The 13,874-nt window shown below is 52.7% G+C and overlaps 1 protein-coding gene across 1 annotated transcript; it reads left to right on the plus strand.

The window, feature by feature from the left end:
* Positions 1–12,612: 12,612 nt before the first annotated feature.
* Positions 12,613–13,662, plus strand: LOC311165884 (olfactory receptor 14J1-like; the record flags this gene model as incomplete). Its single annotated transcript, XM_084227378.1, has 1 exon — positions 12,613–13,662. One exon carries the CDS (start codon positions 12,613–12,615, stop codon positions 13,660–13,662), a length of 1,050 nt encoding a protein of 349 aa, XP_084083504.1.
* Positions 13,663–13,874: the final 212 nt, after the last annotated feature.

Consider the following 13,874-nt stretch of genomic DNA (forward strand, 5'->3'; position numbering starts at 1 on the left):
CTGAAAGAGAGAAGTGGCCAAAGCTCTACCTTTATACTGATTCATGGATGGTTCCCAATGCACTGTGGCATTGGCTGGAAAGGTAGAAAAAGGCCAACCAGCAGCGTAGAGGAAAGAGTCTGGGCTGCTGATGAATGGAAAAACATTTCCTCTTGGCTAGAAAATCTGTCTGTGAAAATGCATCATGTAGATGCCCATGTCCCCAAGAGTTGGGCTAAGGAGCACCGAAAAAATGAGCTGGTAATTCAGGCAGCAAAGACAGAGGTGTCAAAGATAGACTTAGATTGGCAACATAACGGGCAGTTGTTCCCAGCTCGATGGGCCCATGATGCCTCAGGTCATCAGGGCAGAGATGCCACCTATGAGTGGGCACGAGACCGAGGGGTGGATTTAAGAATGGACAGGGTTTTGCAGGTTATCCATGACTGTGAGACGTGTGCTGAGATCAAGCAGTCCAGGTGAGTGAAGCCCCTGTGGTACGGTGGGCAATGGTCCAAGTACAAGCATGGGGACGCCTGGCAGATTGACTACATCACACTGCCCCAGACACGCCAAGGCAAGCGCTATGTGCTGATGATCGTGGAAGCCACCACGGAATGGTTGGAGACCTACCCTGTTCTTCCCACTACTGCCCGGAACACTATCCTGGGCCTGGAAAAGCAAATCCTGTGGAGACATGGAACCCCTGAGAGGACTAAATCAGACAATGGGGACCCATTTCAAGAATAGCCTTACCAAGACCTGGGCCAGGGAACATGGTATTGAATGGACATACCATATCCCCTATCATGCACCAGCTGCTGGGAAAGTTTATTGGTGTAACAGACTACTTATGACTACCCTGAAGGCACTTGGCAGGGGAACTTTTAGAAATTGGGAAATTAACTTAGCAAAAGCAACCTGGATGGTCAACACCAGAGGGTCCATCAATCGAGCTGGTCCTGCCCAGTCTGAACCCCTGCACACAGTGGATGGAGATAAAGTCCCTGTGGTACATACGAAAGGTATTTTTGGAAAGACTGGATAAATCCCACCTCAGGCAGAAAAAAACCTATATGTGGGATTGGTTTTGCTCAAGGACCCGGTTACACTTGGTGGGTAATGCAGAAAGATGGAGAAAGCTGCTGTGTACCACAGGGAAAGCCAGCCTTAAGTGAGAAGTGTGTGTAAGGTTTCATTGTGATGTAGATGGAAATAGAATAAGGGGTGGATAATGTCCTGGATTGAAAGATAATGTGTGTATTCTATTTGCCATCTGTCAGAAGTAGGGCAGTTTTCTTTATCTGTCCCACAAACCAGTCCTCCCTCAGGGAATATCTTCTGTTCATGGGCCATTGAGTGTCACTGCATGACTGATAAAATTACATCATCCCATTGGGAGAAGCTCTGCCCAGGGGGAAGAGCCAAGCATTCTTTCCTGGGTATAATCTGACAGTTGGAACACCACAGCACCTTTCCCACTGGATTCCCAGAGGAGCTGCCCTTTCCCACTGGATTCCCAGAGGAAGACCAGACCAATTCACACCACCACTGGATCTTCAGAGGAAAACTCCACCCTTCTACAGGATCAGTGCTTCAACAGAACCATACCTGTCTCTCCAGGAGGACTGCAGCCATCATTTAATGGGACTGCTACAAACACCCTGACACACAGGGCGTCAGGCCATATTCTGACTCTGTCAGTGTTGTTTTGTATTACTGCATTGTTTTCTTGTTTTTTTTTTTTTTTCTTTCCCTACCAAAGAACTGTTATTCCTGCTCCCATATCTTTGCCTGAGAGCCCCTTAATTTCAACCTTATAACAATTTGGTGGGAGGGGTTCACATTTTCCATTTCAGGGGAGGCTCCTGCCTTCCTTAGCAGACACCTGTCTTTTCAAGCCCAGACAAACATAAATATCCATAATATCCAGTGTTTTATTGGCCAATAAATCCTTAAAGGGTCTTGTAACTAGGAGTCTTGTGACCTTCTGAGCCTCGCGGTGGAGATGTGAGCCAAACTCCCCCTTCCTGTCTATGTAGAAGATAAGAAAAAGAAATGGCATCATTTAAAAAACTCAGAGGTCCAGTCTCTAACTCATTCCAAACTCCTTCAAGTCCCCTGAAGTGTGATTTAGCTACAAATAGATGACAAGGACTCTTAATGCTGGCTCTTTGACTCCAAGCCAGTTGCTTCAGAAACTTTCACATAACCCTGTGTAGTTAGGTGCCAGAAATGTATCATTTTAAGAAATTTTCCCAACTGACTTGAATAGAGGTTTGTTTGTAGGGTATTTGAGGTGAAACTCTCCAGCCAGAGGTCTGGGCTTTAGCCTAGCTATGTCCCTGCTGGTTGTGAAGTGTGCCATCAGCTGCAGGGGTTTCTGGGCTAAAAATACAATTGAGTCACATTGACTTGCTCTTTTTGGCCTATAAAAGCTGGATCCACTTTTGGGGCAATTTTGGAGACCTCATCTCTGGGTGAATGGATGACCTAGGATTTTCCCACTTGCTGGGAATGGTTCTCCAGTCCTTGGTGCAAAATGCAGCTACCCAGCAAGTGCAGATCTGCAAGATGATAAACAATTTAGGCAATTGGTGATGATTCTTTCTAAATCTCTCTCCTTTCTCTCTTATTGTACTGATTTAGGTGCACTACCTTGCTTGTTTTTGCTTGTCACTAAAAGCAAGTGCACGTTTTTTATTGAATGTATCATCTTACACTGTGGTTCCCTAATATTGACAGTAAAATAAGAACATTATTTCCAGTGGTGTGTCCTTTAAATTGCCTCTGTGATTTGCCAGAACCACAGGAGGCTCCTGAGGAGCTGGGGCAGTGGGAAGCCCTGAGGAATTGGGTGCCAGAGGCCACAAGCAGCCCCCAGGCAGCCGCCTTGTCCCTGGCCCCCGGCTGCTCGGGCGCTTCCCCAGAGCGTCTCCCAGGCCTGCGGCAGAAGCCCTCGAGGCCGGGCCTCAGCAGGAGGGTGGGGGCAGCCCTGAGGTGCCCGGGCTGGGCTGGCTGGGGACAGGGAGGGCAAAGCTCTCCTGCTGGGGCATGGGATGAGGTAGCGGGAAGGCAGAGAACCTGAGATTTTACCCCCCAAATGTTCTTTCTTTGCCCTAACATTTACCTCAGGTTTTGTCACAAAATGATCTCTATGTGTCCTCTAGAAATTACTCAGACTTTTCCTCAAAGTAATTTTGCCCCCTAGAGATCACCTCACATCTTCCTGCGCAAATATCCACTACATATACTCGACAGATGACATCCAATGTCATTATTCTCACAGTCCAGTGATTACCTGCACTTTATAGCCCAAATGTTCATTCCGTGCCCTACAGGTGACCCCAGGTAATTCCAGCATTCCCCCGCTGTGTTCTCTCGCTCTAAGCTACTGCAGCTTTACCCCTCGCAAAGTGAAACACTCCCTAGTCCTGAGACAACACTGCCCCATCCTCCTCGGTGTGTATGAGCGCAAGGCAGCCCCAGGGCAGCTCCCCACGGCCTCTGGAAGCCGCCCGGCGCCCGGCCCCGAGGGGCGGCCACAGCGGGTCGGAGTTCCCGCCCGCGGCTGAGGGGACCGGCGGGGCGGGGCCGCCCGCGCTGGGCGGGAAACGCTCCCTGCGGCGGGGAGCGGGCGGCGGCGGCGCAGCGGGGCCCGGCCCGGCCCTGCCGTGTCCCTCAGGGCGAGCCCGCGTCCCCTCAGCGGCCCTGGCGTCCCTTCAGCGAGCGGCATGTGCGCTCAGCGACACGCGGCGTGCCCGTGTCCCCCTCAAGTGACGCTCACGTTCCCTCAGTGGCACCGACGACATACCCTGAGGTGTTGTAGTGTGTTTTTATACTTTGTAATACTTTGAAGTAGTTTGGTTTTTGTATCCCCGTAGTTTTCCCAAATAGTTTATCCCAGGCTGCACCTCTTTTCCCTTTACCTATGTGATCCCTCTCCCCTGATGAGATCATCCCCAGATCCCCACCCTGGCTCTCTGTCAATCACTCAGCATCCCATCCCCTTCATCTAGAAACTTCGGTTCAAGACGTCGAGTGATTAGCCAGAGGCTAGGGGTCAGCCCCCTGAGACTTGTCCTATACGCTGTCCTAAATGTCCATCCCTTAGGGTCATTTATTGGTTTGTAAAATGTTATCTACTTTTGGCTTCCCCCTGTCTTTAAATGTAACCTTGGCACATCTCCCGGGGCTCTCAGCAGGAGGCCCCCTAAGGTGTTGGAGCTCCCCTGGCTCCTGAATAAAACCTTGGATGAACCCCTGCTAAGAGTCGGCCCTTTATCTTCCACCGATGTCTCTGGTGTCTCCTGCTGCAAAGGCGACCAGCCTAGCTGCCCTCAGCAGCCTCGGGACACGAGAAAGTGTCTCCCTGCAGTCGGCCGTGTTGGGGTTGCTTTCCCTGGTGTCTGCCAACTTGGGCTTGGCCAGGGGTTCCTGAGAGGCTCCCAGAGATACACAGACACTGAGGAACACGACAGACACCCGTCTCCCCTCAGCGACACTCACGTGCCCTCAGTGGCATGCAGGGCATCTGCAGGCCATTCAGGGACCATCATGACACCTCAGCCACACACGGGGCATCTGCCTTCCCTGCAGTGACACATAAGGCACCTGCAACCTGCTGGGGAAGCCTCAAGTCTGCTCAGTGACCCACGTGTGCCCTCAGCATTGGGACACCCACCTTTCCCTCAGTAACCCTCACATCCTGCCAGCAAATCAAGAGGCACCAGCCATCCTGTAGGTGACTCAGAGTGAGTGCAGTGGGTCATGGTGGCCAGAGGCCAGCAGCAGGCAGAAAGCCATCAGAGCTGGGGGACAGGCTCTGCTCTGCTTACAGCATGGGCTGAGGGCTGGGAGAGTTCCATTTCCCCCTTGAGATGTGGGGGACAGGCCTTTCACCCTCCTTGTAGGGCTACCCCTCTCTGCAGGCAGCCAAAGGAGCACGACAGCAAAAGGCCGAGGACAGCAAAGCAAAGAGCCAGCCCTGCACACACAGGGAGGTGGCCCAGGGCAAAGCCAGCGTAGCACCCTGAAGGTGTCCGCCACACTCCCATGTGTCCCTGCCCTGGCAATGTCAGGAATGCCCTTTGTCCAGAGGGCCTCTCTGTGGCCCCTCTGGGCTCAAAGCTGCTGCTCTTCTGGCTCAATGGTGCCCAAAGCCACAGAGCTCAGCCTCCCCCACAGCAACAGGAACAAGACTCTGCAAGCAGGCAGTGGAGCTCCATGCCTAAGGCTGAGGGGCCTGGGACTCCATTCTTGAGCACAGGGAGGGCACACGCCCAGCCCCACAACTCCTGGCCTCACAGCCCTGAAAGGCCGGGACCAGGGTTCCATGCCTGATTCCAGGGGGTCCCTCCAACTGCCCACTAAGGAAGCGCCAGAGCAGCAGGCTGTCAGGATCAAGGTGGCTGCCAGGGGGCTGCTAATGGCCTCTGACACCCAATTGCTCAGGGCTTCCCAGTGCCCCAGCCCCTCAGGGCCTCCCCCAGCCCGGCCAACCTGCCCAGCAGCAGCACCGCAGCCCCACAGCAGCTCCAGAGCAGCCCCATCCAGAGGCACCTCGGAGCCCTCAGCAATCCAGTCAGCAGCACATGGGCAGGAGGACACAGATGGCACTTCCTGCCTGGCACAGGGCTTGTGGCCATCTCCAGGCACCGCTCTCACAGGGATCCCCACAGCTCTGGCCCCTGCCCACCCGCTCTGTTGGCAGCAAAAAGGCTTCAGTAGAACCACCAAAGGCCAAGGGGCTTCTGGCCATTTTCCTTGCAACACTGCATGTCTGGGAAAGGTGCTAAGTACAAGCACACTTTCCTTTTTCAGGAAAAATGCTTAGGGCAGCCATGGACTGCACAGAGATAAACTGGATAGAGTGAGGGTCTGTGGGGAGAAATCACAGCTGCCTCCCTTCTGAACCACCCTGAGGACCGGACAGGGCTGTGCTGTGTTCTGGGAACTGACCTGGAACTAAGGGATGTGGAAAAGGCCTTTGGTGTCAGGGCTGTTGAGAAGGCTGGGCACTGTCACTGTGGGAGCTCTCTGAAACCCCTTGGAAAGGCCAGAGCCATCCCAGAGGGTCCTGGGCACTTGGGAAGGGCAGACATGGAACCAGTCTGCAAACAGGGCAGGGAGGGGGACTGGCAGAGTCACAGGCTGGTCAGGCTCAGCAGGGAAGGGGATGTGGCAAATCCTCCTGCAGCCATTCCAGGCACTGGCAGGACAGGGTAGGGACTGCAGAACCCACGTGGGAGGGAAAAGAAGGGGATGTTGTGTGCCCGGACTTCAGCCAGGCCTGTGACAGGGTCTGCTGTGGTGTCCTGAGAGCCAGACTGGAGAGAGCTGGGCTGAAGGAGTGGAACATGGGCTGGGTGGGAATTTGGCTGAACAATGAGGGCCAAATGTCATCCATGGTACAGAGTCCTCCTGGCAGCCACGCCCTGGTGACACCCCTCAGTGACCAGCCCTTGACCACCACTGTGGAATATTTCTATTATCTCTACAAGGGCGTGAAATGCACTTTCAATTCCATTGTGGATGTTGCCAAATGGCAGGGAGTCTGTGACTGAACTCTTCTAGTTAATAGTGACTGCAAAATATAATTGGTCAAAATGACTGAGTTTGGTAAATTTGTCTTGCCATAAGGTGCCAAGCAAGCCACCAAATCAAAAAACCACCAAAGCCAACCAAAACAACCCAAAGCAGGACCCACCCACAACAACACAAAAACCCCACAAACAAACCAACCACAAAAAGAAAAGACCACAAACAGAAAAAATAAAAATCAGCAGGAAATCTGCTGTCAGCAGAAGATATTTGATTACCTTGTGGCAGGAGAGGGTTCTGTATTTGTTAGTTTGTTGCTGTTTTGAAAGAAAAATATCTTTAAAAAGATGCCCCCCCCCCCCCCCCCCCCGCCCAGTTCTCTCAGTTAAATGCTGATCATGGTGTGACATGGAATGGAACATCCCTTGGGTCAGTCCAGCCCAGCTGTCCCATCCCTGTTCCCCCAGGAACACTTGCCCACCCCAGGCCCATAGGTTGGGGGGTTGCAGACGCCTCATGCAGGGAAAGCACTGAGACAAGGACAGGAGAACAGAACAACATTTACTCTTGTCAAGGACAGGAGAACAGAACAGCCCAGCCATGGAGAAACTGATGAAGGTTGTACCTCTGGCAACCAGAAGTCACACAAAATGCAAGCAGGATGCCAGCTCAGCTCTGCAAAGCTGAAAAAACAGAAGGTATGCAAAACAATAATATTGCCTTTACTGAAAACGGGGGGGTCAAAGAAGAGCCACCTAAAAAGGACACTGGGTGTTGAAGAGAGACCACAAAGAACCATGTAAGGGTTTCTGATAAGGTGTGCAACTATGTCAAAAAAACTCAAAGGAAGTGGGGATAGTTAATGGATACATAATTAGTGTGTGGGATAACTCTTTTCATTTAATGCTCAGTGCACTCAAATGGAGGAAGGATGACCCAAGTGACCACCATGCTGTAATAAAGAATACCTGCTTTCAATACTCAGAACGGTGTTAAAAAGTTTCTATCCAGTGGATTTCAGTATCAGTGCTGTCCTTGGCTCCATTGCGCCCCAAAGTTTCACAACAGCCCCTTGGTTCCATGAGGCCCTGCTGTATAACAATGAACACTTGGTTCCCTTGGGTTCCGTACTGTCAAAATGGCCTCCTTGGTTCTGCACTGCCACAATGCTCTCCTTGGTTCCACGAGGCCTTGGTGTGTCACAACAGCCCCTTGGTTCCATGAACTGCCAGAGTGTCACCCTGGCCTCTTGGATCTGAAGTATCACAATGGACAATTGGTCACAAGCAGCCCCTCTGTGACACCATGAATATTTGTTCCATGGGGCCCCACAGTGTCACAACAGTCCCTTGGTTCCATGAGGTTCCACAATATCACCATGTGGATCTGCACTATCTCTATGGAACATTGGTTCCATCTGGCCCTGCTGTGTCACAGTGGTTCCTTGGATCCATGAAGCCCCACTGTATAATGATTGAATCTTGCTCCTGTGAGGTTCTGTACTGTCACAGTGGTCTCCTTGGTTCTGGACCGTGACAATGGATCCTTGGTTCCACGAGGTTCCATGATGTCACAATGGTCCTCTTGGTTCCACGAGGCCTTGCTGTGTCACAATGGACCCATGGTTCCATGAGCTTCCATGGTGTCACCATGGTCTCCTTGGAGCCACATTGTCTCAATGGACAATTGGCTCCATGGGCCCCTGCTGTGTCACAATAAACCCTTAGTGCCATGAGGATCTGTGGTGTCACAATGGTCTGCCTGGTTCAACGAGGCTCTGGAGTGTCACAAAGGCTGCTTGGTTCTGTGAGCTTCCATAGCACCAACTATGGTCTCCTTGTTTCTGCAGTGTCATAATGGACCCTGGTTCCATGAGGTCCCTAAATGTCACTGCTCTCCTGGGTTCCATGTGGCCCTGCTGTGTCACCACAGCCCCTTGGTTCCATGAGTTTCTGTACTGTCAGCAATGGTTCCTCTGTTCTAATGAGGTCCTGCTGTGTCACAATGGACCCTGAGTTCCATGAAGTTCTTCAGTGTCACAATGGCCCCTTGGATCCATGAAGTCCCATAGTGTCACCATGGTGTCCTTGTGTCCACACTGCCATAATGGACCATTGCTGCAGCCAGGATAGCTGCTAATAAAGCCCAGGGTAGGGAAGCAAAAAGGGCCTTTGCATGGTATCCACAGATGTTTACTTCAGCCTGCAGTGAGATGTTCAGGGTCACAAGGGAGGACTCCTGGGGGCAGTCCAGGTTTCTGTATCTCCAGAGGTAGGGGCTGATCAGTGGCGTTGGGGCAGTACAAAGATGGGGGGCCAATGGGGGAATGGGGAGGGAGAGGCTGAGGGACATAGGAAGGGGAAGCAGCCAATGGGGTCAAACAGCTTTTCAGGGAAGCTTCTTGTGTCTCCCTAACCCAAGGAATGCCTCTCAGCGTCTCCACAGCAGCAGAGTGTCAAAATGGCCCCGGGGTTCTTTTGGGCACCTCAGGATCACAGTGGCCCCTTGGCTGCATGAGGCCCAGCTGTGTCACACAGGCCCCTTGCTTCCTTTGGGCCCATAGCGTCACAATTGTCCCCACTTAGTTCCATGAGGCCCCACAATGTCACAATGGACCTTTGGTTCCATGAGTCCCACAATGTTCCATGAATCCTTAGTTCCATGGAGCCCTAGAGTGTCACAGTGATCCCTTGGTTCCATGGTACCACACAGTGTCACAACTGCCCTTTGGCCCAACAAAGCCTCATAGTGTCACAATGGACTCCTTGGTTCCATGGGGACACATAGTGCCACAATGGCCCTTTGGTTTCACAAGGCCTCAAAGAGTAAAAATGGCCTCCATGGTTTCACGCAGCCATGCTGTGTCCCAATGGACCTGTGGTTCTGTGATGCCCCATTGTGTCACAATGGTCTCCTTGGGTTTGCACTATAAGAATGGCCCCTCAGAGCCCCACTGTGTCACGACTGTGCCATTGGTTCCATGAGGCCACATGTGTCATAATGGTCTCCATGGTTCCATGAGGCCTTGCTCTGGCAAAATGGATCCTTGGTTCCATGATGTCCCATAGCAAAGCAATGGTCTCCTTGGTTGCACAGAGTTAGAATGGCCCTTTTGTCCCATGGAGCCCCACAGTGTCGCTGTGGTCCCCTTGATTCCACAAGGCCCAGCAGTGTCACAATGGCCCCTCGGTTCCAATGGGTTCTGAAGCGCCCTAATGGTCTCCATGGTTCCATGATGTCCTGCAATCTCCCAATGGACCCTTGGTGCCAAGGGCCCCACAGTGTCACAAGGCTGCCTTAGTTCCATCAGGCCCTGCAGTGTCTCAGTGGCCCCTTGGCTCCATGAGGCAAAGCAGAATCAGAATGGCCCCTTGGTTCCATGGAGCACCACGGTGTCACCATGGTCCCATTGGTTCCACAGGGCCCCACAGTGGAACAATGGACCTTTGGTTCCATGGGGTTCCTCAGTGTCTCAGTGGCCCCTTGGCTCCATGTGGCCCTGCTGTGTCACAGTGGCAGGTGGTTCCATGAGGCCCCACAGTGTCCAAGTGGTCTCCTTGGTTCTGGAAAGCCCTACAGAGCCACAAGGGACCCTTGGTTCCAGGAGGCCTTGCTGTGTCACAATGGACTTTTGGTTCCAGGAGCTTTCACACTGTCAACAATGCTCTGAGCACTGCAGTGTCACCATGAATCCTTTGTTCCATGAGGTTCCAGAGCATACCATGATCCCCTTGATTCCAGAAGGTTCTGCAGGGTCCCAATGGACCATTGTTTCCCAGCAACACTCCACTGTCACAATGACCCCATGGCTCCATGAGCTTCCACTCTGTCAGCAATGTTCTCCTTGGTTCCACGAGGCCTTGCTCTGATACAATGGACTTTTGATTCCGTGGGGTTCCACTGCATCGCAATGGACCCTTTGTTCCATGGGGTTCCAAAGTGTCAAAGGTGACTCCTTGGTTCTGTGAGGTCCCACTGTCACCAGATGCCCAAAATATCAGAATAAGGCTCCTTAAAACTAATTTAGTGTTTAAGAGTGCATAATTTATTCTGGTCTGAGGTCCAACATGAAATAATTCCTAAACTTTCATAGACATTTACTTCTTCCAGCATGTTCCTTCTATACGGTCACTAAATGTGAATTTAGCCTGGCTCCTGTGTTCAAATATCACAGGCGGGGTAAAAATGGAATGAACACTTTTGGTATCAGCCCAAGGCTTTGTGTGGGCAGGCAGAGGCGGGCAGGAGGCAGAGCTGTCAGCAAAGGAAGGGGCCAGCCAGTTGGGCAGCTGGGGGATGACAACAGCCTGCAGGGACAGAGGCGCAGGGCAGGGACACCGTAGGACAGCCTGGGCTGCACAGGGCACAGGCATGTGCAGCAGCTGCAAGGCCCTGACAGAGCCAACTCCTGCAGCACTTTGGCCATGGCTGCTGGGCCTGGGCCTGAGGCAGGAGCAGGAGACAAGTGACCCTTGCAGGCCTGGGGCCTCATTGCCTCCTTGTCCCTGCTCAGCAGCCTGGCAGGGGTCGCCCCATGCTCCTGCCCTTGGCATTGCACATCCCCACATGCCAGTGCCCATCCCGGGAAGAGCCCTGAGCAAGGAGGGAGGGACAGGATCTGCCTGGCGGGGGGCTGGTGCTCAGGCCTTGGCCCTTTGCACTCCTGAAACACATCCAGCTTTGCTCAGCACCAGAGACACCTTTGCCTTGTTTGTGCCCAGCTGTCATCACTGCCTCCAGAGTTCTCCTCTACCTGGAACCTGGGGACACTTTCTCAGTTGTTTCCCTCAGTGGGACCCATTAAAACTTCAAGAAGCTTCAGTGTTTTAATTTAAGTTTGAGTTCTTGAGAAGTTTTCTGAACACTCTCTCAGGGACTGAGTCTGATGTAAACAACACAAAATCCCTGAGAGGGTCATTAAGGCCCTTGTGCTGTGTCTGTGCTGCTGAGCTGGGCTGGGCTCCTGGCACAGAGGCAGCTCATGGCAAACCAAGAAAAGCTTCAAAGAGACATTTCTCCTGAGGAGCAGCTCCTCTCCCAGCCCAGCAGGGCTGGGGCACTGCCTGCAGCCACCCTGGGCACAGCACAGACGCACAGAGAACTTCAATCAGTCAGGGCTGGGAGGATGCTGAGAAGTGACTGGGGGAGAATCACTGCCAGACCTTGGCACTGCAACCTCTGGCTGCAAGATAAGGCAGCTGCAGCTCCTGGAGCCATCTCCTAAAGCTGGAACATCCCAATGCCTACAGAATCTGTGAGTACATTTTCTGATTATCTCTTGTGCAGAGCAGGCAGGGGCCCTGGGCTGTCCTGCAGAGCAAGGTCCTGCAGCCCAGGGTGCTGTGCTGGGGCAGGGACTCTGCTGCCTGCCAGGGACAGCTCTCCATCAATCCTGGGAGCTGCTCCCAGCACTTGGGGACAAGATCTGGGTGGAAGGAAACAGCTGGTAAGGCTTGGAAATATCCTCCTTGTGTGGTGAGGATGCTGCATTATTAAGGACTGCTCTCAGCATTTTTCCCTAGGATATTTCCTAGCAAACTAAGTGATAAGCTCAGAAAAGCAGAACCTGCATAAAAGAGAAAAATCCTGCTTTTTAAAACTACATCTCTGGGATGCCTGGCTGGGAAATTGCACACAGATATTGTCTCACAGATAGTGTCACAGATGTCTCACTTTGGGTTGAGAAAAATCAAAATCTCCCCTCAGACCTGAATACACCAGGCAGTGAAAGAAATCAGCACAGGGGCCTGTTAAGGCAGCACCAGCATCGCTTTTCCAGCCTCCTCAGGATTGCTCTTACATTGCCATCAGAGCTTGCAGGGCCAGAGCTGTCCCTGGGTAGTGCTTGAGTTGGGAGGGGTCTGTAGGGCAGAGCTGAGCCCCCAGGGCTGAACCGGAGCTCTGGCAGCACAGGCAGGGCCCAGCCCTGGGCACAGGGAAGGAGCTGCTGGCAGGGCCAAATCCATGCAGCAAAGCCCTGGGCAGGCAGTGGGGGGAAAGTGACCCTGTGCTGGGATAGTTGAAATTCTCCAGAAACTGAAGTAAACCATAACTACTTATTCTACAGATATCCATGCCAAGACACAGCAAATGTCCAACAGCAGCTCCATCAGCCACTTCCTCCTGCTGGCATTGGACGACACACGGCAGCTGCAGCTCCTGCATTTCTGCCTCTTGCTGGCCATCTCCCTGGCTGCCCTCCTGGGCAATGGCCTCATCATCAGCACCGTAGCCTGCAGCAAGCACCTACACAACCCCATGTTTTTCTTTCTGCTCAACCTGGCCCTCAGCGACCTGGGCTCCATCTGCACCACTGTCCCCAAAGCCATGCACAATTCCCTCTGGGACACCAGGACCATCTCCTACAATGGATGTGCTGCTCAGGTGTTTTTCTTTGCCTTTTTCATTGCATCAGAATTTGCATTTCTCACTGTCATGTGCTACGACCGCTACGTGTCCATCTGCAAACCCCTGCACTATGGGACCCTCCTGGGCAGCAGAGCTTGTGCCCACATGGCAGCAGCTGCCTGGGCCAGTGGCTTTCTCAATGCTCTGCTGCACACGGCCAATACATTTTCCCTACCCCTGTGCCATGGCAATGCCCTGGGCCAGTTCTTCTGTGAAATCCCACACATCCTCAAGCTCTCCTGCTCACACTCCAGCTTAAGGGAACTTGGGCTTCTTGTGGTCACTTTCTGTTTAGCTTTTGGTTGTTTTATATTCATTGTTTTCTCCTATGTGCAGATCTTCAGGGCTGTGCTGAGGATCCCCTGTGAGCAGGGACGGCACAAAGCGTTTTCCACTTGCCTCCCTCACCTGGCCGTGATCTCCCTGTTCCTCAGCACTGACACATTTGCCTACCTGAAGCCCTCCTCCATTTCTTCCCCATCCCTGGATCTGGCCGTGTCAGTTCTGTACTCAGTGGTTCCTCCGGCCCTGAACCCCCTCATCTACAGCCTGAGGAACCAGGAGCTCAAGGAATCTCTCAGGAAAGCTGTGACTGGATGCTTTTCAGGCTTTTCATTGTCCCATAACAGCCCTCACAGTGCTTTGCATTGGGAGCCACAAAGGAGCTGGAAACACACCCCGGGTTTGACTCCTGCTGACTCTCAGCATTCTCCCTCCATCAAGGGGCTGTGAGTGGGTCAGATCCTGGGAAGGGACACCAGGCCAGTGACCCAAATTAACCAAAGGGATATACTAGACTGTATGGCACTAGTTCTGGTATAAAAGCTAAGGAAGGAGGAGGAATAGCGGGCATTTCCTATTTACAGTGTTTGCCTTCCTGATCAACCACTCCACCTTCTGAAGTCTTGCTTCCTGGGAAGTGGCTGAACATCACTTGCTGACGG

Source organism: Fringilla coelebs, assembly GCF_963513975.1.
Source record: "Fringilla coelebs genome assembly, contig: SCAFFOLD_30, whole genome shotgun sequence".
Lineage (NCBI taxonomy): Eukaryota > Metazoa > Chordata > Aves > Passeriformes > Fringillidae > Fringilla > Fringilla coelebs.